At 39.0% G+C, this 27945-nt stretch overlaps 1 protein-coding gene across 7 annotated transcripts; it reads right to left on the reverse strand.

Moving 5' to 3' along the window:
- Positions 1-214: 214 nt before the first annotated feature.
- On the reverse strand, positions 215-27723 carry MLH3 (mutL homolog 3). 7 transcript variants are annotated; one of them, XM_032837515.1, is made up of 13 exons: positions 27624-27723; positions 22960-26317; positions 20212-20310; positions 19423-19511; positions 18562-18666; positions 17152-17224; positions 11995-12066; positions 10646-10757; positions 9457-9616; positions 3012-3035; positions 2828-2906; positions 1597-1748; positions 215-590 (listed from the first exon to the last, which is right to left on the reverse strand). In XM_032837515.1, exons 2-13 carry the CDS (start codon positions 26252-26254, stop codon positions 465-467), a joined length of 4386 nt encoding a protein of 1461 aa, XP_032693406.1. In that variant the 5' UTR covers positions 26255-26317; positions 27624-27723; the 3' UTR covers positions 215-464. The 7 variants fall into 7 exon arrangements, 6 of the variants coding, with proteins under 6 accessions (XP_032693406.1, XP_032693401.1, XP_032693404.1 ...); XM_032837510.1 differs by lacking the exon at positions 27624-27723 and adding an exon at positions 27171-27361; XM_032837513.1 differs by lacking the exon at positions 27624-27723 and adding an exon at positions 27030-27274.
- Positions 27724-27945: the final 222 nt, after the last annotated feature.

Consider the following 27945-nt stretch of genomic DNA (forward strand, 5'->3'; position numbering starts at 1 on the left):
AAAGCCAGCAGCAGCAGGAAGTGAAGAAGATTGGGAGAAAGGCTGGGACCAATGGAGCATGGCTATGGGCTGTGTAGGAAGGCAGACTGGATCCTGGGGAGTTCAACATCAGGCAAATCACATCAATGCCAACTGTGAGGCTGGAAAAAATTGCAACACAGAACCAAACCACTTCCACCCCCCCCCATTAAAACCCCCCCCACAAATGAACCAATTAATCATTAAATTTTATCTTTAAATAAGTTATAAAAAGTAGATATTATAGGGCAACCTCCTGTGTCCAGGGCTGCAGGGATACAGCCTTTAGCTTTAGCTGGAGGGCTCATCTGCCCAAGACTGGCCCATCATGTTGCCTGGGGGCACCAGCCAACTCAGGCCTCTGCTGGTACCTGCAGCTCATGCTCTCTGCTCAGGGGCATAGAGTTAGCGTTCCTTTGGTTCCTTATAGATAAGTAGTTCTGTTCTCACGGTGGCTCACAAGGATGCATGGATGCCTCCAGGCTTTGCCTTGCATCATCACATCTTTCTGCTTTTCCAAAGCGGTGCCAGGCCTGGGCCATTTTGCGAAGTTTAGCGAGATTGGGTTTAATCTGTGGGAAGAAACAGAATAACTGCCATATGTATCACAAAAAGCCAAGGAGCATATAAAAATTTCCTAATTATGGTTATTCCAATCTGTTTAGATTTCTAATTTCTGGATTCAGAAAAGAGGAGAGATTTCCTTAGGATAAGTGGGATTACAAACTCTAACTAGATTCTCATCTCTTCAGGAATGAGGATAAAACCTTTTTTCATTGTCATGTGAAATAGTAAGTTTAAGGGAGTAAAGTCTACTGGAGTATCAGAAAACAAAAGTACCAGAAAACTCCATGTAAGGAAGACTCTCTAGCCCTTACAAGAGAGGCAAGCAAAAGAAGAGATTTTGGAAAGCAGCAACATGGACATTCCTATTATGCTCTCATGTTCTGTTTCATTTAAGATTATAGTGAGAACAGAAAATATTCTTTAATTTAAACCACTCTGGGGCTTTATTGCATTACCCACACATCATTGTTCCTGGGTTGTTGAGTAATCAAGGCCAAACCATAATGTGAAAATATCCTAAGCTTGGTTTCCTGCCTAATGATCCCCAAATCATAACTCTAGAGATCCTCAGAGATTGCTACCATTTCCAGCAAGGGCCCCACTTACAGCACATACCATCAAGCAAGTGGCTGTTTATAGACTGTATTTGCTAGCAGGGGATTTGCTGTGTTTCTATCAACTTTCTGGAGCCCCACAGCAAACTTCTACATCTTATCAAACCGAGAGGCAGGAGACAACAGATGTTCAGGCTATGTTAGTCAGAACACGTGTGAAGCTTATACAATACAAAGGCATCATGTGTACAATCTGACAGTGTAGCCTAGGCTCCATGTCGAATTTGAAGTAGAAGATGAAATGGTGAAATTGTATATAAATAAACTTTCAATGCATACTTTATAAAACTCTGGTATTTTGGAAAGGATTAAGGTAGATTACATTTGACTAACAGGAGCTAGACTGGAAAGAGAAGATAAACTGTGCTCCCTCCTCTCCTGTCGGTCATCACTGTACCTGTCTTTCCTGTTCCAAGTGCTCTATGTCGGCCAGCGGCAGCATAGAAGGCCTCCCATGAGCACACTGGAATGGCAGCTGGCACCGGGACAGGCCTTCAATAAGGCGACAGCTCTCCTCTGGGCTTAGCCCATCATTAAACTTAATGGCCCCTAAACGAAAGACAGAAACAAGAAGGTTATGGTGTGTATAGTGGGAAACCAATCCTGACCCTGGGCCAGAGCCAAATATCTGGGAAAGTAAAAGGTTTCTTAGACTTTTTCATGTGACTTTAAGACTGCCTGAAATTGGCACTTACTGACCGTGGATGAAACTAAGGCTTCAGGACCAACCTATGTCTCAGCTTTTCCCTATGGAATCGTTGTCTTTCTAATCCCTCTAGGAGGCATTCCTTAACTTGCTAGGATTTTGCTTTCTGAGTTTTCCTCAAGAGGCAAGGGCAATATTTTTACAGGCTGTGAAATCGAGGTCATCTTTTAGCCAATCTATCACCAAGATCTCTGATTATTCCCTACAATGTCCATTTTATTTGCTTTTTCCTATTTCCGTAATCATCTTCCTGGTCTAAACTCTCATGTGGCCAGAACCTACCTTTACGCATACATTAATTCTCTACAAGTATACAAATATTTGTAAGTATATACTTTGTAGCAGGACCTCTGCCACAGTGAATGAGATGGTCTCTGCCCTCACAGGCTTATGATCTAATGGGTCTAATAGGTGAGAGACAAACATTAAACAAATAATTATACAATACAATAATTATACAATTATACAATAGTCATAAATTTTTTTGTAGGCCTCTGATCTTTCTTACCAGCCTAATTTCTTGGTGTCCTTGGTATCCTCTGCTGCTCCTCATATAACTAATCTGTTTCTGCCTTTCAGTCTGTGCATGGGCTATTTCTACCTCTTGTGGTAAACTTTTCCTTCTATCCTAGGAATCCACGTCCCTCAGCTCATTCAAAGCTTGACTCAGAATCCATCTCCTCCATGAGTTACTCCTCTACTCATATATGTCAGTCAGAATTATGGTCAATGTATGTGTTGGTATTTTGCTTTGTAAAAGCAATTTTTTAGTGTTCACTTTTAGTGTATACACTTTCTTGATCCAAACTGTACCCTCCAAGAAGTGAGTAGTAACTGTGCCTTCTACTTCTTTCCTAACGGTCATACCCCTGCCAGTGCTTAGCATACAGAAGCATTCACTAGCTGGCGTGCTGAGTCTTACCGTGGCAGGCTTGGGATGCCAACACCTTCTGGACGGTTAGTGGCAAAGTCCCTTGGATGGCTCCTGTGGTCTGGAGTAGCTAATGCATAAACACATTCTTCATTAATGGGAAAGGGAAATGGGACAACAGAGCCTTTGTGTGTAGGGTATCTGTGTGAAACCCCAAAATAAGAGAAAGGCTTACCTCCACTTGTTCTCGAATAAATTCCTACAAAGCAGAAAGGAAAACAGGCATTACTCTGTTTTAATTGTCTTTTTATATCCTTTTATAGTTTAAAAATACACCCCCTAAAGAAGAGAGTTCCAGCAGTATAGCACTTAGGTGCAAATAATTTTTTTGTTGTGAGGCATTTTGAGTCTGAAAATACCAAGACAATTTAATAGAACTCCTACTGACTAGATAATATATTTAGCTACTGAAACCTCCTCCAGAGATAGCTCATAACTCAGGAGGTTATGTAACTGCTGAGAGCAGCCTTGATGATTCAACTGAGTCTTAAGTATCAGGGAGACTTCTCACTAAAAGGCTGTTTGTATTCATGATCTTAGCCAAAACAAGTGTAATATTACACACAAACGGAATAAATACACCATGGTCATCAACACAACTGGGCACTGAGTCTGACACGCACTTAGATATATCGTGAACATAAGCAGTCACTTCAGTTCCCACAGGCATCTTTTTTTTTTTTTTTTTGACAATTCCCTTTAGGTCAAAAAGCTTGTTTTCTGGGGCGCCTGGGTGGCTCAGTGGGTTAGGCCGCTGCCTTCGGCTCAGGTCATGATCCCAGAGTCCTGGGATCGAGCCCCGCATCGGGCGCTCTGCACAGCAGGGAGCCTGCTTCCCTTCCTCTCTCTGCCTGCCTCTCTGCCTACTTGTGATCTCTGCCTGTCAAATAAATAAATAAAATCTTTAAAAAAAAAAAAAAAAAGCTTGTTTTCTGAGGCAATTTGTTCAGAAGTTTCTCCTCACTAGCATACCTCTGTCCCTTGGGTAGCCTTCTCAATAGTCACCCCTGCAGATGTTAATATTTACAAAAGGACCTCAAAGAAATTTAAAGCAGACACTATTTTTCATGCTACCAATCTGTTTAACCTCTAGAGATAAAAAACTTCTGAGATAAGGAGTATTTAATAATTTGAGAAAACAAAAGATTTTTTCACTCTTAGAACTGGTGATGTATAAATCACCTTCCTAAGAGTACAACATGATAGATCTTAAATCAGACTCAGAAAATTCTCCCCCTTTCCTCATACGCACTCTAGTCCACCATGCTCATAAATAAGCATAGTTAGCAAGAGCTAGGGGGTAGATACCATGTACTTTTCAAAAGCCATGTACTTCTCCAAACAAACCTACACAGAAAGATGTCTCATAATACCTGACCCACTAATAGAGCTCAATGTGGACAGTGATCAAACCTAACCTCTTCACCATTCTCTCTCATGCTTGTTCATCTGGGACTTGTGAAATACAATTTTTTAAGCCTGATAAGGGGGAGACAGATCATATTCTCTGTTCATTTCACATTTCAGTAGTTCAATTAATGCTAGATAATTTAAGTAATATTTTAAAAAGCTCATTCATCAGGCTAGAGGACAGAACTTGATAGAAAATACTCATGAGGGGTGCCTGGGTGGCTCAGTGGGTTGAGCCTCTGCCTTCAGCTCAGGTCATGATCTCAAGGTCCTGGGATCGAGACCCACATCGGGCTCTCTCCTCAGCTGGGAGCCTGCTTCTCCCTCTCTCTCTACCTTCCTCTCTGCCTACTTGTGATCTCTCTTTGTCAAATAAATAAATAAAACCTTTTAAAAAGAAAGAAAGAAAGAAAATACTCATGAGCTTTCAACTGTTAAGATCCAAGTAGCTATCTCCTTTTTAAGACACCAAAACTGTTCCAGCTTCTTCCAGAATCAACAAAATCTTTTCTGATCAGTGTGACTTAACATAGTCAAGATTTTCTGAAGCCATAAGTTTTATTTCAATTTGAAGTAAACTCCTTACCAGTAGTCTTTGAAGTCACTTTGGGAAAAGTTTTTATTATAATTTTCTGGTTAAATACTTAGGGATTGAATTACAATAAAAGATTCTAACAGATCCTATCTTTTGGATTTAAGACAGTTAGGAGGAGGAGCCTTGGAGAACAAGGCTGTGTTGGGAGACAGAGCACTGATGAAAGCAAAGCAAAGGTTGTCTGATCAAAGGGCAATTTTGGAAGGGCTAAACTCATGGTAATCCAAAAGCTGGTGCTATCAACTGTCTCTTCCTCTCAAATGTCTTCTCACCCTTAGCCTACAGACATGCGTAAGTCTCTCCCATCTGAAAACAATCAAAAATCTTTCCTCAACCCTGTGTCCTGACCTAGACTTCAGACCACTCCTAACCTTTAGCTATCACCCTCTCTCTCTTCTCCTGAATGCGGCCAAAGATCTTGAAAGAGCAGTCTACTCAGTTCCACCTCCAGCAATCTGTCTTCTGCACCCCCACTCCCAGGAACAGACTCCACCATGGCACCACTGTTCTCATGATTGCAAACCCAACTTTTCAAGCTTTATGGCTATTGTTGACTACTTCCTTCTTGCTTAAAATTTCCACTGGCTTTAGCGATATTACTTTTTCCTGATTTTCTTCCTCTCAATCTGACCAAATATTTTCAATCATCCTTTCCAGTTTCTTCTTTTCAGCAGTACCTTTCCAGACCTTTGTCAAGACATATGCCCCCTGAATGCTGGTATTCCATCAACTCCACCCTTTGCTCTCCTCTTTTTATACTTCCGCTAGACCCTTCTCCAGCTTCTGATATTATCAAAATATATACACTGTTAACTCCCAGATAGGTACATAGAGCCCAGCCTTCTTTCCCAAGCACTAGATCTGTATGTCTGCCTATCCATTAGACACCTCCACTTGAAGGCACATTCAATGCTTCTAAACCCAGGCTCATAATCCAGCTCCCCAGGCAGGTGTACCCCTCCCCCTCTACTTCCTTCTTTTGGCAATGGCACCACCATCCTTCCAGTCATCCAAGCTAGAACCTTCAGAATCCTATATCTTTTCTCCTTTATCCCTTTTATACTTTCTATTGCTCAGGTCCTCTTGATTCTACCTTCCAACTTATGTTTCAAATATATCCCTCCTCTCCATTCCCAATGCTATGACTTAGGCCCTCATCCTTTCCTATTTGAATGAGTGCAATAGTCTTTCAACTGCTCTCCCTGCCTCAAACTTTTCCTGTATCAATCTATCACACAATTTATCCGCCAAATCAATCTTCTAATTTTTTTTTTATTTTTAGATATGACTAAGGTAACTTAGATTTCTCAAAAAATGGTAGACTGGGTTCATGTGGATTTGCCTGTGCTCCAAACAGAAAGACTTAGAGATAAATAAGGAATAGAAACCACAATGAATTAAATAGGACACTGAAAAAAGAACAGATAGATTTGAGAAGGAACCTAATCATAATTCTGGAAGTAAAATAATACAGTCACTGAAATAAACTCAGTGGATCAGTTAAACATCTGATTAAACAGTAAATGAAGAGAGAATTTAGTTCACTAGATGATAAATGAGGGAATTGCCCAGAATGTATCATGAAGAGGTAAGACAATAGGAAATATGACTGAGACGTTAAAAAGGTAAGGTCCAGTAGACATCTGACAGGATTTCTAGGAGACAAGAGAGAATGGCGGAAGAAGCAGTGCTTGAAGTGATAATAACTGTACATTTTCCACAGGGAAGAAGCTTGATGAATCTCAAGAAGGAAATGGAAACAAGGCATATCATAGTGAAATGGCAGAACACCAAAGGCAAAGAGAAAATCTTAAAAGCCACCAGAGATAAAATCACATTACTTACAAAGTACTGATAACTAGGTAGACAATGGACTCCAGTGGCATATAGAATGTCAAAGTAATGGAAAGTTCTCAAAACACTGAGGGATGACAATATGGAATTTTGTTTTTAGCTAGACAATCATGCAAGTGTGAAGGCAAAATAAAGACATTTTCAAAGACAGTTTATCATTAATAGACTCTTAATAAAAGAACTTTTAAAAGATTTTGGCAAAAAGAAAGCTGAACATGGAATGAACAGTAGGATTCAAGGAGTAACAGTGAACAAAGACTATGGTAAATGTTTTGGTTAATCTAAGTAAATACTGGCTAACCACATGCAGAAAAATGAAACTGGACCATTTCCTTACACCACACACAAAAATAGACTCAAAATGGATGAAAGACCTCAATGTGAGACAGGAATCCATCAAAATCCTTGAGGAGAACACAGGCAGCAACCTCTTCGGCCTCAGTCATAGCAACTTCTTGCCAGACACGTCTCCAAAGGCAAGGGAAACAAAGGCAAAAATGAACTATTGGGACTTCATCAAGATAAAAAGCTTTTGCACAGCAAAGGAAACAGACAAAAGCAAAAGACAACTGACAGAATGGGAGAAGATATTCGCAAATGTCTTATCAGATAAAGGGCTAGTATCCAAAATCTATAAGGAACTTATCAAACTCAACACCCAAAGAACAAATAATTCAATCAGGAAACGGTAGAAGACTGGAACAGACATTTCCCCAAAGAAGACATACAAATGGTCAACAGACACATGAAAAAATGCTCAAAATCATTTGGCATCAGGGAAACTGAAATCAAAACCATGATAAGATATCACCTCACACCAGTCAGAATCGCTAGAATTAACTCAGGAAACAAAAGTTGGCAGGTACGCAGAGAAAGGGGAACCCTCTTACACTGCTGGTGGGAATGCAAGCTGGTGCAGCCACTCTGGAAAACAGTATGGAGGTTCCTCAAAAAGTTAAAAATAGAGCTACCTTATGACCCAGCTTTTGCACTACTAGGTATTTACCACAAGATACAAATGTAGTGATCTGAGGAGGCACCTGCACCCCATGTTTATAGCTGCAAAGTCCACAACAGCCAAAGTATGTAAAGTGCCCAGATGTCTATTAACAGATGAATGGATAAAGAAGATGCGGTATATATATACAATGGAATATTACTCGACCATCAAAAAGAATGAAATCTTGCCACTGCCAATGATGTGGATGGACCTAAAGGATAGTATTATGCTAAGTGAAATAAGTCAACAGAGAAAGACAATTATCATATGATTTCCCTCATATGTATAATCTAAGAAACAAAACAGAGAAGCATAGGGGAAGGGAGGGAAAAATAAAACAAGATGAAATCCGAGAGGGAGACAAACCATAAGAGACTCTTAAACACAAGAAATAAACTGAGGGTTGTTGGAGGGAACAGGGGCTTGAGGGATGGGGTAACTGGGTGATGGGTATTGAGGAGGGGACATGATGTAATGAGCACTGGGTATTATATAAGACTGATGAGTCACTGAACTCTACCTCTGAAACTAATAATACACTAAATGTTAATTAAATTTAAATTTAAAAAATAAAATAAACATTGACTATAAAATTAATGACTGCTAAGGAGATTAAAAACAAGATAGAGTTAAAATACTGAGCAACAGCATGGAAGATGGGAGGGGAATGATGGAAGATAAAGGGCTGTAAGGTTTTTGTACAGTTTAGGGAGAACAGAGAAACAAATTACCTGATAGTTTGTTAAGGCTGAAATTCAAGGCTAATCTAAAGGAATACAATAGAATATGTAACTTCTCAACTAGCAGAGGAAAAAAAGAAGAAATAGAGAAAACTCTAATAGAAAACCAGAAAGGAGTAAAGAAAAGACAACAAAGGCAAAATAAATTGTCTGTTGTAAAAAGTAGTGTGGGGTGTCTCCGTGGCTCAGGTGGTTAGGCATCTGACTCTTGATCTCAGCTCAAGTCTTGGATCTCAGGGTCATGAGTTCAAGACCCACAGTGGGCTCCACACTGGACGTGGAGGCTATATGTTTTTTTTTAAAAAGTGAAACACAATAAATAAAGTAAGAAGTATGGTTCTCTCTTCAACACCTCCAATGCCACATCCCAGCAGCAGTTTTCCAGACCTTTATCAAAACACATATGTGGGGGCACCTGGGTGGCTCAGTGTGTTAAGGCCTCTGCCTTTGGCTCAGGTCATGATCCCGGGATCCTGGGATAGAGCCCCACATCGGGCTCTCTGCTCAGCAGCGAGTTTGCTTCCTCCTCTCTCTGTCTCTGCCTGCCTCTCTGCCTACTTGTCTGTCAAATAAATAAATAAAAATCTTAAAAAAAAAACCACCCCACGTATGTGGAGGATGAAATGCAAACTTAACAGACTATGTAAAATCCCTTTATGACTTGGTCTTGATGGCCTTTCTAGCCTCATCTAGTCCATCACTACATATATATCTTCATTTAAGCCATATATACCGGTAGTTCTCTAAACACAGGATCTGCTCCGTGTTTCTCATATCAGTTGTTTTGTCTAGACTGCCCTTCTCCTCTAAGGTTCTACAAGATTTTTACTAAGGGAAAAAAAATAGCTTTTCTTCAACTTGAGGTAATTCATCTCTGAATCTCTAGCACCTGGCACATAGCAGGGATCTCACAGATGCTTGTTAGATAAACGATGAATATAGAGAATTTCTAGAATTTCTAAAGAAAACAGGAGGTTACCTTCACTCAGCAATCTCCTCAACATGTGAAGCTCTGTCTTACCTCCACAATACTCTTGGTCACAGGAGCTCTTCCTCTTCGAAGTTCATTGGCTTCTCTTTCTACAAAACAGAGTGGTACTTTTCCTACAAGGACCAGAGAATCACTGGTGTCTGGAAATGTAATTTCAAGGCCCAGATCTTCCAGATTTTTGTGGTAACACCTAAAGAGATAACCTCAATTACAAAAGTATTACTTCATTCACATTTTACTATGAGTTCCAAACACTGGATAGTTTCTCAAAAGCAGCCACAGGTTTTAAGAGTTGTACTGTTTTTCTCATACTTATGCTCATTTGTTTAGGATTTTATCATCAATTTTCCTTTTTGAATTATAGTACCTTTCATCTTTTTTTCTCTTTTTTTCTCCATTTTTCTCCATTGAGAGAATCAAGTTTGTTTCTAAGTTTTGTTCCTAAGTTTTTATTCTTCACTGGCGAATTGCTAACTTCTCCTCATTGCTGGCAGTTCAAGGAGTTCGGCACAAATAAAAAGGGCTGAGAATGTTTTGAATCAGCATTAAAGCAGGGAGGTAATTAACAGCCCTAGGAACTGAGAAGTCCTGATTAACAGCATGTAAATAAGTGGATCTGTTTCTATTATAAATTATGCCCCAGGGAAGAAGATTTATTGGCAATTGCATATTCCCAAACCTGACATATATTCAGAGACAATTCTTTTTTAATTTCCAATAATCTCTGCTGCTCAAAAGTGGGACAGCGTCCTATCTTGTGACTCACCATATGATTTACCCCTTCCTCATGGCTCAGTGTTTTACTTTCTTCCCAGTATGATTATGGTAATGAAAACTAAGAATCTAGAATGCACCAAGGCAAAGCAGAATGGAAGCAATTACTGCAGTAACTTTGCTTTCAGAAACAACACAGCATAAACACGGACTTTTCCAAGAAATGGTAAGAGCATTCTAAGCCAACTGCTGGAAAAAATTATCAAGGAAACTCTATCCTATACTCAACAGCTGTGATATGGTGGAAAGAAGAGCATTTGGAGTCAGAAGACCTGCATCTGAAAGACTGATCCACCACTCAAGAGTTGTTATAACATTGAAGAAGTCATGTAAACTCACTTTGGTCTCAGGTGTCTCACTTGAAAAAAGGAACAACAGTTATACCTCACAGAATTACTGTGAGAGGTTATACTGTTAAGTATCACACTCTCATGATGGTACTAACCGTAAGAGTCTCCTTTGTTCCTCTGTCACTTTTATCTCTAGTGGAGGACTTACAACGGAAGACAGTAATTTTTTCCGACCAGAGTCCTGTGGCTTTTGCTTCTCATAGGAATCTATTGGAAAAAAGATGAATGGGTGAAGAGGAAGAAGTAAAGTCTTCCAGAATTAGATAAAAATAAGGCATGGTGAGGTACAGCCATGTTAATTATTATCGTACTTAGGAATGTGTTCCCTGTTCAGTTTTAGGTTTTGAATTTCCATTATTAAGGTCAAACTAGTAAATATCTAGTCCATTTATTCATTTCGTCAGGATTTTCCAAAATAAGAAATATAAGACTTAAGTCTTACATTGAAATGAACAAGGCAATGTTTCTGTAGATAGTCAATAAATGTGGTTTTAATAACAGGGGATGGAGGTAATACTGTTGATTACTGAGAAAATAACATTGGTAAGGCTCAAGATTTCCCCACTCCTTCAGAAGGGTTTTCCAGTCTCTGAAGACAATCATCAGTACTGTTCTCAAATAGTCCTGAGCCTATGGCAAGTTTTCCTAACACTAATTTTACCATATCTTTCCTGACAATTAAGTCTTCATCTCATAAGGAAAAGTGAACGTGGAAGTAATATCACTGCCATTCTAGTCCATGAACTATCTCCTTAGGTCCTCCCCTCTTTGACATTAGTTTTCATTACTTGACCACAGGAGTAAAGATTTTCCTGGGCTTTTACCATTTGGAGAACATACGACCTCATGATGAGAAAATAGGGTAGCAAAGATTAAAAAGCACATACTGACTTTGGAAAAAACATATAACAAGTTAGTGATATTGCTTGTCTCTGGGGAGAGAAACTAGTGGGATGAAGAACAAGGGTAGAAAGGAGACCTTATTATATTACCTTTTATACCTTTCAGACTTGAAATTACTTGATTATACCACCTATTCAAAACAAATTTTATAATAAAAATAATATACTGGGTCTTATGAGCTGGTGGTAGTCTCTGCCAGATGAAGTGTTAAGATACATATACCAAGCTCATATGGGCACACAGCGTATTTTTATGCTGGTCACGATAAAGTAGCCTAATTCTTAGGTACCCAACCATTAGGGTCAATGATAAATGTATAGCAAATATATCTTTGACCATTTAAGACCACCAAGTTCAAATCACCAGAGCGAATCGCTATGTTCTTTCAGTTATAAAAGAAGCCAAACCAGAAGACTTCAGCTTAATTTTTTAAACATAAAATTCATCTTTCCTCAAAACAGTCACAGTTAGAAAAACTCCTTCAGTATACAAGCTCTGCACGGGAATGTCAAATCTCTTCTAGTCCCAAACAGATCCTTACCCGTAATCAGCTGCTCTAAACGGACCCGCTCATGGGCAGCATGCTGATCCACTAAGACCAGCAGGTTTCCACCTAGAAGATTAGCAAGGATGATTGGAGTTTCAAATTCTCAGATCTACATTAAAATAATCATGTTGTGTGCAGGGAAAAAAAATTAATTCAAACTATATAACAACATAAGCATAAGGGAAACATACATATGTAGTAGTAACAATTATATCCTTCATTTCTTAAAAAACTGAAATTATGGGGAAAACTATAACTAATTTATTCCCGATGAGAAAGTCTTTAGTTCATGGTATTTCATTTATAAAACAAGGTTAAAGCCCTATATTCCTAATGTTTAAATACTGATCTTGCTTTATTAATTCAAATTGATACAATGAAGGACTTTACACACATTATCATAATCAGCTGACTTTGATTTACAAGCTACTCTGGAGCCCATGAAGAACGTAATTCTAGTACACTTTTTTTTTTTCCCCAGAGAGTACACTTTTAATAAATGACAGATGTTGTTCACTTTAAGAAACATTATAGCCAAACATATAAATTCAATTTGTTGATTTACATTATATAATAATTATGTCTTTTAAATATAAGTGTAATTAGAATTTTTTTTTAAAAAACATCCTTCTGGCCAATTTCAACTTTTCTCACAAACCATTTACATATTAAAAAAGGTGGCTGCCAGATCTAGTACACTTTAGATCAGAGTTCAGCAAATTTTTTCTGTGGCTTTTTAGGACATATGGTTTCTGTCACAACTACTCAACTATTCCTTTTGAACCAAAGCAGCCATAGACAATATATTAACACTGTAGCTGTGTTCCAATAAAACTTCATACTGAAATATTAATTTCATATCATTTTAATGTGTCAAGAAATATTATTCTTTTGCTTTTTTCAACCATTCAAAAATGTAAAAACCATTCTTAGCTCCCTGGGTGCACAAAAGCGGGTGGTGGTTGGATCTGGCCCTCAGTCATAGTTTGCCTTGCTTCAGACTCAGGCTTCTCAAACTCTGATGAGCACACAAATAACCTGCGGGTCCTGCAGAATCTCATTCAGCAGATTAGAGATGGAATGCAAGATCATACAATTCTTTTTTCTTTGAAAGATTTTATTTATTTATTGGAGACAGAGAGAGCATGAGCTGGGGGAGAGAGAGAGGGAGAAGCCAACTCCCCGCCGAGGAGGAAATCAGATGCGGACTCCATCCCAGGAGCCCAAGATCACAACCTGAGCCAAAGGGAGATGCTTAACTGGCTGAGCCACCCAGGAGCCCTGAGATTCTGCAGTTCTAACAAATTCCCAAGTTATGCTATTTACAGACCATGCTTTTGAGTAGCAAGGCTTTTGACTCTCAAGTGCAAGAGAGAAGGCAGAATATTCCTACCCAAAAAGCCAAACCAACAGGGAAATCCCTTTTTCACTGACAGGACTGACTCTCAATTACATTAATACATCTTTTTGTCTTGTAATTTTATCACTTTGGGCCAAAGGGTTGAGGTTTATTGCTATTGGGCATATTGAAATAAAAGTTCTCCTCTTGAATATGATCAAAATAGATAATTCCTGTTTTTCCCATTTCTTCCCAATTCTCCCAATTCTAAGAATTGAATGTTACTATGACACCATCAAATTCATGGCATGAGAGCTTAAGACTTAAGGAAAAAAAGAAGTAATTTTTCTGACGGCATGTTCGACCACAGGAACATGAATTTTAAATTCCTTTGAGGATAGAAGGAGTTGCAGCTGGTTGTGATGAAGAGGGAACATCCTGTATTGGGCAAAACAATGGAATAAATAAAAAAGTTGTGAGGGAGTAACCTCAAACTTAAAATGAGTTGGTATGAATTCCAAGAGTCAGGGGCCCTAGGAAATCAAATCTGTACCTGATGGTAGCAGAATGATTTATAGTCTGTATACTGTTCACAACATTTTCTCCATTCCTCGAATGAAGCAGAAGATATGAAGTTATTTAATCATGTCAGAAGCTATATTTTTGATATTCTAACACAACAGAATAGCAGTTTCATAAGGGGAAGGAATTCTATCTGTTATACTCCCAGCATGTATAATAGTACAAGGCACATCAAGGACACTCAATAAATATTTACAGAATAAATGAATGAACCCTTATTCTTTAGGGTATCATAGCAACTGTATTTTATCACAGGTAAAAGTATGCTATACAAAATGCCAATTTATGAGTATATGGGATTAATTTCACTATAATTTAAAACAATACATTTGTCAATTAAAAAAACATGCAAATATTAAAATAAGTCAATTACAAGAATAAATTGCTTTTAGTATTCATGAGTGACAGTAAAAACACTTATATTTTGATTTTTAAAAATGTATTTATCTAAGAGTTCTCTTTGGTGGTATCTAACTAAAATCGACCATTGAACATGGGTTTGAACTGCTTGGGGCATCGACATGCCGATTTTTTTTGATAAATACAGTACTGTAAATGTATTTTCTCTTCTTTATGATTTTGTTAGTAACAATTTCTATAGCTTATTTTATTGTAAGAATACAACATATCATCTACATAACATATAAAATATGCATTGTTTAAATTATCAAAAAGGCTCTGGTCAACAGTAGGCTAATAGTAGTTAAGTTTGGGGGGTGTCAGAAGTTATACACGGACTTTGATTGTTTGGGGGTTTAGGGCTCCTCTGCATTGTTCAAAGGTCAACTATAAACCCAATGATAATACAGAACTGCAAGAGAAATTTAAATAGGTCCCTTTTGCTTCTCTGAACATCTCAGATTTTGTGGCTATACTCATCTCAGATGCCATTATAGAGATTTTGGTATTCAACAACAAAGGGGGGCGCCTGGGTAGCTCACTCGGTTCAACGTCTGGCCCATGATTTTAGCTCATGCCATGAGCTCAGGGTTGTGGGATTGAGCCCTGCATCAGCTCTGAGCTCAGTACGTGTGGAGTCTGCTGGAGATCCCTCTACGTGCTGGGTCTCTTTCTCTCTCTCTCTCTCTCAAATAAATAAATAAATAAATAAATAAAATCGTTAAACAACAAAGAATTCCAGGTAATCAAAACTTTAGAAAAAAATCTGTTCATTTTCCCAAAATGGTGAAACTACTAGAATTTGACTTTCACTCATATTTATGACAATTTTGACAGCACTTTTAATTTGCCTTTGATCTATTATGACATTTACTAAATAAATCTACAACATAAGCAAGGTAAAAGGGAATACTCTGGAATACCAAGAGCGTGAACTGCTTCCAAACTTTCGAAGCATCCCCCTGCACGTCTGCCTGTCTGGACCCAAGCCCTCCACAGGTGCTCAGAGCTCTCAGCCATACACTAGCAAGCATTCCTCATAAATGTGCTCGAATCTTCTCATTTAAAAAGAAAAATGAAAAACAAGCTTTCTTTCACCCTCAGCCTCCTTCAGTCCCTCTCTTACATGGGACAGATTTCTGAGGCTCTCCTTGGGATCTCTGTCACCTGGTCCTACATCATCCACTCAGTGAAGAGGTCAGAAAATGAGTTGTCATCTTTGATTCCCTTGCCACACCCAATGCATCACTGAATGCTGCTGACCTTATCTTCTACATATCTCTCTAATGCACTCACTTTTCTCCAGTCCACCCTGGTCTTCACCAACGATCTTTAGATATTGCAGTAACCTCCTACAGTCTCTCTGCAATTACTGGGACTCTACCCCAGCCCCAACCCATTCTCCATACTGCAACCAGAGCAGTATTTCCAAGGCACAAATGCGATGTGACATGTGTCACTGCAAAAACAAACAATAACAAAAGAAAACAAAAAGCTTTCCATTGTTTCCAATCGGGGTTGAGACAAATACAAAGACGGTAACTGACACTTAAGATCTGGCTGTGACCTACTTCTCTGGCCTCATCTCCATGCTCTCACTCCAGCTGCATGTGTCCTGCTTCCTCTCACTAGAGGAGAGGAAATCAAATATATATCATTTGTCATTCCTCAGCCCAGAATACTCTTCCCTCCCTTGGTTACCTAGTTAGCTCACACTCATACTTCAGATCTCATTTTACCAAGACAACCTTCCCAGGCTTTCTTAACTAAATCAAATCTCTCAGTACCGTTTTTTTTTACAGCATCTTGTTTCTTGGGGCACCTGGGTGACTCGGTTGGGCGTCTGCCTTCAGCTCAGGTCATGATCCCACGGACCTGGGTTCAAGTCCCACTTCAGGCTCCCTGTGCAATGGGGAGTCTGCTTCTCTCTCTGACCCTCCCCCGTTTCATGCTTTCTCTCTCTTGCTCTCTCTCAAATAAATAAAATCTTTTAAAAAACAAATAGCATCTTGTTTCTCTCTTCCATAACATTAGCTAGAATTAAAATTTTAATGTTAATCTACTTACCTGTTTTTCTTACATGTATATTTTTCCCCACCATTGTAGCTCTAGGGCCTAGTATAGTCCCTGTCATGCAACAGGCAATCAATATTTGTTGAATGAGTTAATGTTATTGTTTACAAACTACTATTGTTTTATTAAAGCAGGTCACCGAGGTATTATATGTAACTCTTAATAAACCTAGCAGAGTTCATTATATAAAATTTCTATTATTATAAAGGGAATACATGAAAACATTATAAAAAAGTCAAATACTATAAAATATTTTAGAGTAAAAGATGAAATTTCCCCTTTGCCCACTCTCATCGTCACCCACAAGGTAACTATTATTAATAGCTTAAAATGTATCTTACATATGTATGTCTCTGCATATGCATATAAAACTAATGTACTTTAAAACTGTTCTTTCATAATATTAATTTAAATTGGTTTTCCCAGTTGGTTTTAATCTGCCCAAATCACTGCAACTGAATTGTATATTAAAAATACCTTAAAAGGAGCCTACCAGACCAGCTGCTTATTAATGAAGGCTAAATTCCAATCTTTTTTTTCTTTTAAAGATTTTATTTATTTATTTGAGAGAGAGAGGAGAGAGTGAGCCAGAGAGAGAGCATTAGAGGAGGGGCAGAGGGAGAGAGAGAAGCAGACTCCCCTGCTCAGGAGGGAGCCTGATATGGGACTCAATCCCAGGACCCCAGGATCACAACCAGAGCCGAAGACAGCAGTCAACTGACTGAGCCACCCAGTCGCCCCCTGAACTCCAATCTTACCTGCTTCGCCATTCTCTTCAGTCTTGGTGCTCATTAAACAGGCAATAAACTTGTTATCCACTTGCTGGAGAACCTGCCACACATTAAAATAAGAGGCACAACACTAAATACAAATTAACAAAGTTTTATCTACATATAAAGGGAAAAAGTGTACTTAATTAAGAGTCATTTGCACTATAACATTCATACCTAAAACTATGGTAAGGTCCTAATGAATCTGAAGGAGTCATTAGGAAAGATTAAAAAATTGGCAGGTAGAATGATCAGAACACATAAAGGAAGGAGACTACAGGCTAAGGATTCTACAAGGGACATGCTAACAAAACTTTAGAGTAGACCTGAAATGTTCCCAATAGAATGACTCTTATTAATAGGAAATAGGACCAGAGAATTATTAATATAATCAGAGACTGCTAACAAATGGGGCTAAAATAAATTTGAAAATTTTGCTTTGCAAAAGCAAGGAAAATCATTTTGGAGGAGCTAGTCCCTTACAACTGTAAGTTAAAAGCCACAAGGGGCTTTAATCCGCGGTGGCTCCTCTCTGTCCAGGTACAGAAAAGGTTCTCCCTGTACTTCCCGGCCTCACTCCCCTAATTCTGGATCAAGAGCTTGCTTTGCGGCCGCCTGGGTGGCTCAGTCAATAAGTGGCTGCCTTCATGACTGCCTTCGGCTCAGGTCATGATCCCAGGACCCTGGGACTGAGGCCCACATCCGGCTCCCTCCTCAGCGGGAAGCCTGTTTCTCCCTCTCACGCTCCCTCTGCTTGTGTTCCTTCTCCCTATGTGTCTCTGTCAAATAAATAAATAAAATCTCAAAAAAAAAAAAAAAAGAGAGAGAGCCTGCTTTGCTTTGGTACCAGGTCAATGCCAGGTTAGGAGTTTGCCTGTATCTGTCTAACCTCCTAATTTGTTTCCATACTGAAAATAAGTAAACAAAGACAGCCTGAGTGGTGTAGGGAGAGGGCAAACTAGCAAAGCAGATGAAACAAGGGGTTCCTTTTGTTAACAGAGATCCTGAATCTGGAGTCTCCTAAGCCATGTCATTTGTAGCCTCACACAATAGAAGGTCGTTTACAAAGGGGCACTGTTAATACATTTAAGGACAATGCCTCTATAGTATTTACTTGACTTATTAATTATTGTCAAAATATATATAATCCTTGAAACTGTGAACCTCAATCTATAATTCATCCCTCCAAGCTTGTTCACACTACTGAAGACATTTTTCTTTGTAATTAAAATTAGTCCTTTTGCTTTTTCTTCTGATAATAAGTTCCAATAAGATTTTAAAACATACATGTGCCTTGACCAGGGTGGTCTAGATCATCAAATATATTCAATTTCATAAGAGTTTGTCCAGGTTGGGTCCTACATATATTTTTATGAGATTTCAAAGTCAACTTCTTACCTGCATTGAATGAATCATTTCCTTGGTGAAACGATAAGGATACAAGACATTGTGAATTTTAACCACCAAGCTTTTGGCCTGGCCACTGCTTACATCAACAGCAACCTAGAAGGACCCAGCAAAAACATCATTTAAATTTTAATTCTTTATATCTGCAGAGCTGTTTTACTAAAGGTCTCAAAGTGCTTTAAAACATTCATTTTCATAGAACCTATTAGAGGTGTGTTGACTTCAGAAATTCAAAAGGCTCTGTAAATTATTAGCCTTAAATAATAATTTTGGGTTATAAACAAAATTACTAACAAAAACCAATGCTGTTTCAGAATAACAATCTGTTTATGCACCATGATCAAGTCCTTAAACACAACTTAACTGAAAAATCAGTAATCAAATGTTTATTTTATACCTTCATTACAACATATGAGTATGTACTGTGATAACCCACTGAGGAGAGAACATAAACTCACATCCCATGATGAAGTATCCTGCCAGTAGAAGTCTAGCTACTTTATATAATGATTTAATGTGTTTTTTTTTTTAATTATCACCCCCTCACCAAATACTTTGCCAAAGCTGGAAGTCAGGTTTTCTAAAAGTGGCAAACACATTCACTATTCACAAACTGATCACACTTTACACATGTTTAAACCAAAATGTGTGAGCTCCCAAAATGCTATGAATTCTGATTCCTCCTCTCTACATTAAATAATTAAATAGTATTAAATAATTAAACAGTACTTCCAAATAAATTATTTGGAAACATGCCCACTATCCATTTGTAATTAAAAATTAGTGTAGTCATTCATGCCCATAGACAAATGAAATCCAAATTTTAAAATAACAAGCAAAGAGTAGACCCACCTCTGGATAACGGGCAAATACTGGATTTTCCCATTCTGAGAACAAAGACTGAAGTGATTCTCTACCTACAGGATCATCCACCACAGTATCTAAGGCAAAAGGGAACAGGTATAGTTGGCATCAAGAGCCTCAGAAAAAGAAAGTGAATGGCATCTCATATTTTGTGTGGTGCAGCCTCAAGACCAAAGAGCAGACATATTGTTCCAATATTCTACAAATGTTCAGTGTTTGCTGGATCTCTAAATTGTTTTGATCTGTTACTTTTTAAACTAGAGTGATGACTGCGTCTTCTGGCATTATAGCTTTTTCTCCAAACTATGTTCAGGAGATATTTCAGAATACAAGTTGAGAAGAAACTGGTTCAAATTAGCAGTCTCACCATCTTTAGATAAAAACACACCTTACCTCTTTTTAGAAACAAGGAACAAATATAATGTCTGTAGCTTTTTTTTTGAAAATAAGAATTTTGCTTACATGAAACTACAACAATATGGAGCAAAACTCCAATCTTTAAAAATAAGAGATAATTTCTCAATCACAAGACACCATAGATGGTTCATAATCACCCAGTATTGACTTCAAGCCTGGAAAAGTAATTTCTGATCTAAATGCATGCACTGAATTACTTAGTTCTGCTGTGAAATAGGACCGTGGGGAATTCCTGGTTCCAGTAAGGCACAGCTGGCACTGATCAAGCTTAATAATACAACCCTGCTTTTTAAAAAAATTTTTGAATTAGGTGGTACATGACATACTAGGTGTCCCAGCAACCTCTGTTATTGCCCCTACCTCTGGACTTCTGTCTCATCACAGTCCTCTCTTCCCGAGCTCTTGGAAGGAAAGGAAGAACGAGGTTGCTTCTAAAAGGATGACACCTGTACTGAGATCCTAAATGTAAAAAGGAAACCTACACATTTGAACTCAAAATATAAGTTATTAAATAATCAAGTTACATAAAAAAATCTTTCTGCACAAACCAAATCAAGATATAAGGTTGACTACTAGACTGAGAATCAGAGTTCTTAAATGAAGTTATGCTACTAACTTAGGAACCTACATTAATGTTTAGTCCCATTATCCATCTATACCACAGAATAAGCACTGAAAATAGATCACCGATTCTCAATGGGCACAATTTCATATGCGGGACATTTGGCAACATTTGGTTGTCACAACTTGCGTGAGGGGTGCTACCGACATCTAGCAGACAGAGGCCAGGGACACTGCCGAATATCCTACAGTGTGTAGGACAAACCTATGACTAGACATTATGTTTGTTCATTTGGACTAGAATTATCTAGTCCAAAATGTCAACAGTGTCATGGTTGAGATAGTCAATATTAAATATATAGTGGTACTCGACTGTTATCCTTCACTACTTGGTGCAAACTTCACCAGTCCCTATACCCAAAATATGTTTCTATTACAACATTTATGTCACCATATTATGTTTAGATAGCTGTCTGGAACAGCTATCTAACAGATTGTGAACTCCTGCAAGCCAAGTCAGTGAATCTGCAACCTAGCACAGTATGACCAGTCAATAAATGAATGAATACATGAGCAGACAAAAGAATGAAAAGTTCTCAATATAAACTCCAAATTCCAGTAAGATCTGGCCCAAATTCTGCCCTCCTCTCTGAAGGATGATTTTGAGTTTTAGAAATAATGCCTGAATTTGACACTTTTGAATAGGGGCAAAACATGACAAAACTTTATTTCAAAAAGATAAATCTGTTGGGCAAATTTGAAGAGGTTCATTCAGAATGATAAAATTAAAGGGTAAGGTGAAATAAGGTTGTGTCACCATCATAGAAAGGACAGAGTTAAAGGCTTTTTAAAGAAAACTAGCAGGGCTTGAAGATTTGACACTACTTCTTAAAACTACCTTTATAGATCTTCTCTTCTGTACAATTTAATTTACCTCTTAACAACTCAACTTAGGTAACGTTTTTATGTAAGGTCCAACAGTGTTCCAATGTCCTACTATGTATGAGTCGTTTCCAGAGAGGTAACATTCCATGTGAGTAGAGGGCGCTTAGGAGCCATCTTTCCATGGAACTTGTTTCTATACCCAACATACTTTATTTTTCCTTTGGAAAGTGAGTTAACATTAGCCTTCAGAGTTCACTGCAAGACTTGCTAATCTAGAAAGTCAAGTAGGTTGAAGTGTTTGAAACATCTAGATTGATTTAACGGGAACAGAGGTTTATGCTGAGTATGGCAACCGGCAACTGAGACTCCCCCCTTGGTTTTAGCAACAACCACCTCAGTGTAATGTAATCAAGTTCTTTTTTGTCACCATTTTAGAAGCAGTTGTATTTCAGGAAGATGAGGTGCCAGTGCCTTGGGCTTACCTCTGATAAGCATGAGGTATAAATCAGGACATTAAGTTACAAAGACCGAAAAACATGTGGGTCTTTAGGAGCAACCTCAGAGTCTCAGGAGCAGTACTCAAAGACAAGGGTTTTCTCCCTACTTAATACTTCGTAAATTACTATGGTAATTATTTTTTTCACAAGGGAAAAACTGGAAACCATTGAAAAATAAAGGTCTTATTTAACCTTAGATAAATCAGAGCCTCCTGCTAAAGATATTCATCCTAGGGAAAATTACAAGTTAATTTGCGATTACATTCATACATACATTCTTCTGCAAATTCAAGACTTTTAATATGGATGAACATTTAATGTTTATCCTCCTGATGCAAAACCAAGATTATAGCCAGATGGAAATCACTTTACCATCTCCCAACATCTGGCTTTCAACACACTGCCAAAACCATGAAACTTTAATGTTGACTGGGACCTGAGAATTCAAGAGTCACAGTGTAGGCTCTGATGGAGCCTTCTGGTAGGATTTAAAAACTACATTCTTTCTGAGTAACAGCTACTTATAGCATAAGCAGTTCAAATGGGTTAACATATATATTATAATAAACTATATTTGAAAAGTACAGTTAGGAAAATTACATACTTTACCTACATTCCAAAAAATTTATGGTCAGGTCTTTTTCTAAAAACACACAAAAAAGTTCATAAATATATAGTACTGTACTGAGCCACAGATTATCCGGGAAACCTAGGATGATTATAGGATCATTCTGGCCCTTTACCTGGCAGCTGCAGAAAGCAACTTCCAGAAAACTATCACACTGGCATTGCAGGTATCTTTAAAGACAAATTTCTAAGAGCTGTATGTTTGGGAGAGAGAAGAAGTGGGGTAGGGGAGCACTGAGGATCTTCTCAACTATTAATAGTATCATTTTCATTAAAAATAGTCTCATCCTCCTATATGTCCACACACCCATAGACACATATACATACACTTCCATTCTACTACCAGTCTTTCTTGTATTTTTAGATATAAATAGTACTGGATCTAGAGAATCTTCATATACCATGAAAGACATTTTGTAATTAAACTTCAAAATGTTCCAACAGCTGAGATAATCTCTTTGGGCAATGATTATCTCACACCTTGGCCATTATTTCCACCTTCAAAAGCATTTCATGCCAGTGAATACTACATGCTTACCATTCTCATGTATGACCTCCACAGCTACAGTTGTTAGGTCTTTAGTACAAGCAGCCCGAACGTCCTCAGTGGGAGCAGTGAATGTGCTGAGTCCAGTTATTTTGTTGATGTAAACCATTCTTCCCAGGGCCACATCAAAATGCTGCTGCCAATCCAAAGAACATGTGCTTGACTCTTCATCTACAGAACAAGTTCTTGCTATAAACTCTTCACTCTGAAAACACGGTCCATTTTGGTCAGAGGTGGAATCTTCCACGTGACCCACTGACATTCTACTGGGAGAGTCAGGACTTCCTATCTGTGGTTCTGAAGCCACAAGAACATCTGAATCTTTACTGACAACATTAGAATGATTACAGGGTAACACCAAAGGAGTTTCTGGTATCACAGAGTTCTCTGTTGTGTTGTTAGAGTATGTTTCACTATCCTTATTGAAGGAATTATCCTGTGTGACAGAGTCCAACACTGGAATGATGCCACTCTCTGTTTTTTCATATTCATTTTGAAATAACTTACAAGAATCTAAGGTTAACCCGCTGCACAAGTCATGGTCTTTCCTCCTGGAATCCGATAGTGGAAGTTCATCAAAGTGACTCATCATTTCCATTGCTTGAGTCTCTCTTTCCGAACCTTTCATTCTGGATAATTTAGAGGCTAAAGATTTAGGAGACTGCTTGACACACAAAGGTTTTCTGTTAAAATGAGATAACTCCTTTAGAGTTATAGGACTTTCTCTTAAGCAAGGCATCTGTTGTTCCAAACAATCTTCTTCATTGGAGAATGGAAACTTCTTTGAGTAAAGGATGTGACTTATTGTTTGACAACTATTATCTGGGTCTTTATGTTTCACACTAGTGACTTTACAAATGTCTGAGTTGTCCAAGTGATTTCGGTCTGTCCACGGAATGTCAGGTTCCGTTCGAGGACTGAGACTGGTAGAGATTTCAAAATTATTATTTTCTTCTACTTCTATATTCAGAGGATTTTTAACCTTCCCATACTGCCTCTTAAACTTCTCTAAAGATCCTAGTTGTGAACTTAATCTTAGCTTCTTACGGGCTATGGGTTTGGAGGAACCAATCAATTCGTCTATTTTCTTACTACCATTTGAAAGAGGTATACACCAAGGGGAAGAAGAGGATGTGTCAGGTAATAAGCAACCTATGTGTGATTTTTTACTACTTTCCTGAGAAATAGAAACATTTTTATAAGTTGCTATAGGTTTGTTCTCTAGCCCCAAATTTGTATTTGTTCTGCATAATTTTTTGTTAGACAGTTGAGCAAATTCTTTATTTAAAGTGCTAGTTCTGTCTTCGATGTTGGGAGTCTCAACTGAATGGCACGCTCTATTTACAAATGTTTCTTTGGCACTCGCAGGACCAGGTTGAATATAGTTTTTAAGCAAATGTTCTCTTTCAGTTGATTTAGTTTGCTCATTTTGTACCACATGAGTTATAAAGCCAGTGGAACATAACTTAACTTGTCCATAACTAAAAATGTTTATTCTTCCACAATTACTAGGTTGTTTTTTCCTTTTCTCTTCCTCCCTCTGAGCACCATGTACTCTCGATAATGTTGTCGCAAAAGGCAGAGGTTGGCATCCCATTTCGGTAGCATCTTTAAATCTCTCTAGTTGATTCTGGGTTCCATTGTTTTCCAGGATACTGGTAGCCATGCCATTAACAATAGTATCTGCATTCTGTATTTCTAGATCATCCCCACTTTTCTCAAAGCAGTATGATGTCTGAAAAGGGCTTGCAAACATTTCTGAACTGGTGCCACAGGGATCTTCTGAACAGTTAAGTTCTAAGCAAAGTTCTTTATGTTTTTCATTTTCTCCTGATTCTGCTACTTCAGCTGTCTGTTGTTCCAAGATCCTTGATTCTGAGCAAGAGCTATCTTTGATTTGTAAAGATGACTCCATCACTTTACTATGGCCTGGGCCGTCTGATTCATAAACGTACAAAAATGAATCATCTGTCTCTTTTCTGAGATCTTCTGAATCTCTAGAATTCTGTGTGTTTCTTCTGTTTTCTATAGCAGCTTTTCTTTTCACAGCTTTTGATTGACAATTAAACATTTCATAGGAATCCAAAATACTATTACATGCTTCTCGGAAACTGGCCTGGTCACCCTTCTCATCAGAGGGCACATGCTTCTGAAGAGTAGCACTAAATAAACTAAAATCATTATCTTCAGTAAATTCTTTAATGTCCTCACCTGATAATTCCACAAATAATTTTTCTTTCTTTAAAAACATTTTCACTCCTTCCTGAATGCAAACCAAAACAGTATCCCAGTTCTGAAATTCCATCAGCGTTTTTGCTGGCTCCATGCACACATCATATTCACAGAACTGGCACTGCACATTGATTACATATATCCCGTGGAGTTCTGGGTTAGACCGATGCCGAAGACTTGAATTCATTTGTCTAGTAGCAGAGCCATTCTTTGGCTTGCAAATAATACTTTCTTTCCTCAGTAAAAAGTCAATGAGTTTATGCAGCTTTGTCCTTAAAATTAGTCTTTTGTTCACAAACAAAAATTGCATATTCTTATTATAATGTCCTTCAGAGCTGATATAGCCACTAAGCTCAAAGTCCTTATATTTAAATTTTATTTCTCTCAATTTTTGGGACTTACCCAGTCCATAAATTTGACAAAATCGGGAACATATGTCTTTGGTTTTGGGGAGCTGAAGAACCATTGAACCAGAAACATCATTTCTCAAAGAGAAAGAAATGGAGGGGTGCATGAGTGAGAGAGCTTCTATTCTCTGCCTAACCTTCTCGAACTCCAGTCTAGGATCCATGCATTTCCTTCTTACAGGTAACTGATAAAACAGGTTATATACTGTTACTGTTGTCCCAGCACTTGGTCTAGTCAAGTCAGCTTCACAAGCTTTCAGGGCTTTTCCATTCTGAAACAGTTTCACAAAAGTTTTCCCTGTCCTGTTTTTCTTGGATGAAATTTCCACAGCGCTGGCCATGTCAGCGATACTTGCCAAGGCCTCCCCTCGGAAACCATAAAACCTGGGATTCTCCAAGTCCCGCAGAGAGTTGCATTTACTAGTGAAATAACGATTTCCCACCTTGTCTATATCATCACTCCCCATCCCAAGTCCATTGTCTATCACTTGAACTTGGAAGGTTTCCATGTTCACCCTGACGGCCACACATTTTGCTTCAGCATCAAGACTGTTGAGGGCAAGCTCCTCAACACACTGGCCCAAGGAGCATATAGCCAAACCAGAACGCAATCTGGCTTGTACTTCAACTGACAGGCACTTGATCATGGCAGGTAGAAAGCTGGTAAGAATGCCAGGCACTGGTTTCCTTATCTCACTGGAAATAACTGCCTGTGGGAGAAAAAAAACACACGCACACACTATCAAAGCCTCAGAGTTACACAGCATTATCCATTTCTCTCAAGCATTACAGAGAAATACCATTTGAGGTAAATTAAAACTCTTACTAAACCACAGTGCAAAAACCAAAACAAAACAAATTATAGCTTTGATTTCTAGGCAGATCACACAGCTCATGTTTGGTGGAACGGATTTAATATCCAAAGGAGCATTCACAATTTCATAATTTTCACTGCTCCTTTCTAAATCCCACATGCCCTAAAGTGAAATCATAATCACAACTGAAGTTGACCCATAAGACAGTGCTCAAAATTCTAATCACTTCACCAAAAACAGATGTCTAAATTAAATTCAGCTAGAAATTCATGAAAAAAGTGTCCAAGCTAGTTTCATAATGTTTATACATTACACAATAACCATGACTTTTAGTAAAAACTCCTCATGAAGGGCTAAGACAGAGGAAATGTAAAAAATCAAACTGTTGTATCAAGGCGAGATGGGCATTAAGGGATTATTATTCCTTATTATTGGTTAAACGTTGCCTCAGAGGCAAGAGACTGGGAATGGAAAAGGGTACGGCAGGAATTGCCTTATTATCCACTTTTCTGTATTATTTGATTTTTAAATCTTGTTCACACATTACTTTGATAATCAGTTTTCAGAAGGTCCCTGCATTAACCGTCTTTACAGGGCTCCACACTACCTTCACCACAGCAGCGAGGGTCTGGGGCTGTCTGGACTGGATTTTACGCTTTCCTGCCAGGTATAAAATATTAAATTATAGCGCCACTAAATCTCCTCCCTTCCTCACAGGCGAGAGAGCAGCGTGAACCCGACCTCTCACCAGTGACAGGGCTGGTTTTACAAGCCCGGGAACACCAATCGCAGACCCGGTGTTTTTCAAGGTAAGGAACTTCGCGGCCGGCAGCGAATGAGAGGTCAACATTTAACTGGCATTCAGACTGTTACCCAGCGTAACGATTTCTTGACGACATCCCACTCTTTTCCGGGCCACAATCAAAGGGGACGATCCGGTTCGGCTCCCCCCGCTGCGAAAGCTCCGGGGATGGGGGTGGGGGTGGGGAAAAGAACCGCCGCCGCAGGTCCCCCAGGCTCAGGCTCCACCCCGACCCCTCCCCCAACCGGCAGGCCGAGCTCGGCCGCGCTGACGCACGAAGCCTCCCGCAGCCCCTGCGCAGCCGGGTCCCAGACAAGCTCGCGGCGGTCGTCAGGGCCTTTCCGCCGTTAGAAAGGCTCCTGGAACCGTCCTTTCGACGCGTGCTTTGCCTTAAGTCACCTCAAACAGCGCTTCACCCAACTCCCGGTTACCAATCGCCTCGGACGCGGGGCGCGCGCACGTCGTCTCGAGAGGCTCATGCACGCGCCACGAGCATGCGCTTCCGAGGTGACCCGCTGGGAACGCGCTTTCGTCGGTGACACCCAAATGCGCACGCGCACCAGCTGTTCTCTGGGAAAATACCTGGGGATCTCTTCACAATGGTACCCCGAATTCTCAATCCTTCTCCCCCCTACCATGGTGTGAAAAGCTGTTCCCAGCAATTTTCACTTCTGCTCTTCTCGTTTTCCTTTCCCCTTCCACCTTCATGTGTACTACCTAC

Source organism: Lontra canadensis, unplaced genomic scaffold (assembly GCF_010015895.1).
Source record: "Lontra canadensis isolate GAN:19392208 unplaced genomic scaffold, GSC_riverotter_1.0 scaffold98, whole genome shotgun sequence".
NCBI classification, from domain to species: domain Eukaryota; kingdom Metazoa; phylum Chordata; class Mammalia; order Carnivora; family Mustelidae; genus Lontra; species Lontra canadensis.

What these genes read in the sequence shown, in the direction of transcription:
- MLH3 (XM_032837510.1), bottom strand. Translation starts at nt 27,272, where the DNA reads ATGTTGACCTCTCATTCGCTGCCGGCCGCGAAGTTCCTTACCTTGAAA. An exon ending in TTTAGAGCAGCTGATTACGG is followed by an intron (nt 10,758 to 11,994) that starts GTAAGGATCTGT and finishes TTTTTCCAATAG; the next exon opens with ATTCCTATGAGAAGCAAAAG. An exon ending in TTATTCGAGAACAAGTGGAG is followed by an intron (nt 2,907 to 3,011) that starts GTAAGCCTTTCT and finishes TTTATGCATTAG; the next exon opens with CTACTCCAGACCACAGGAGC.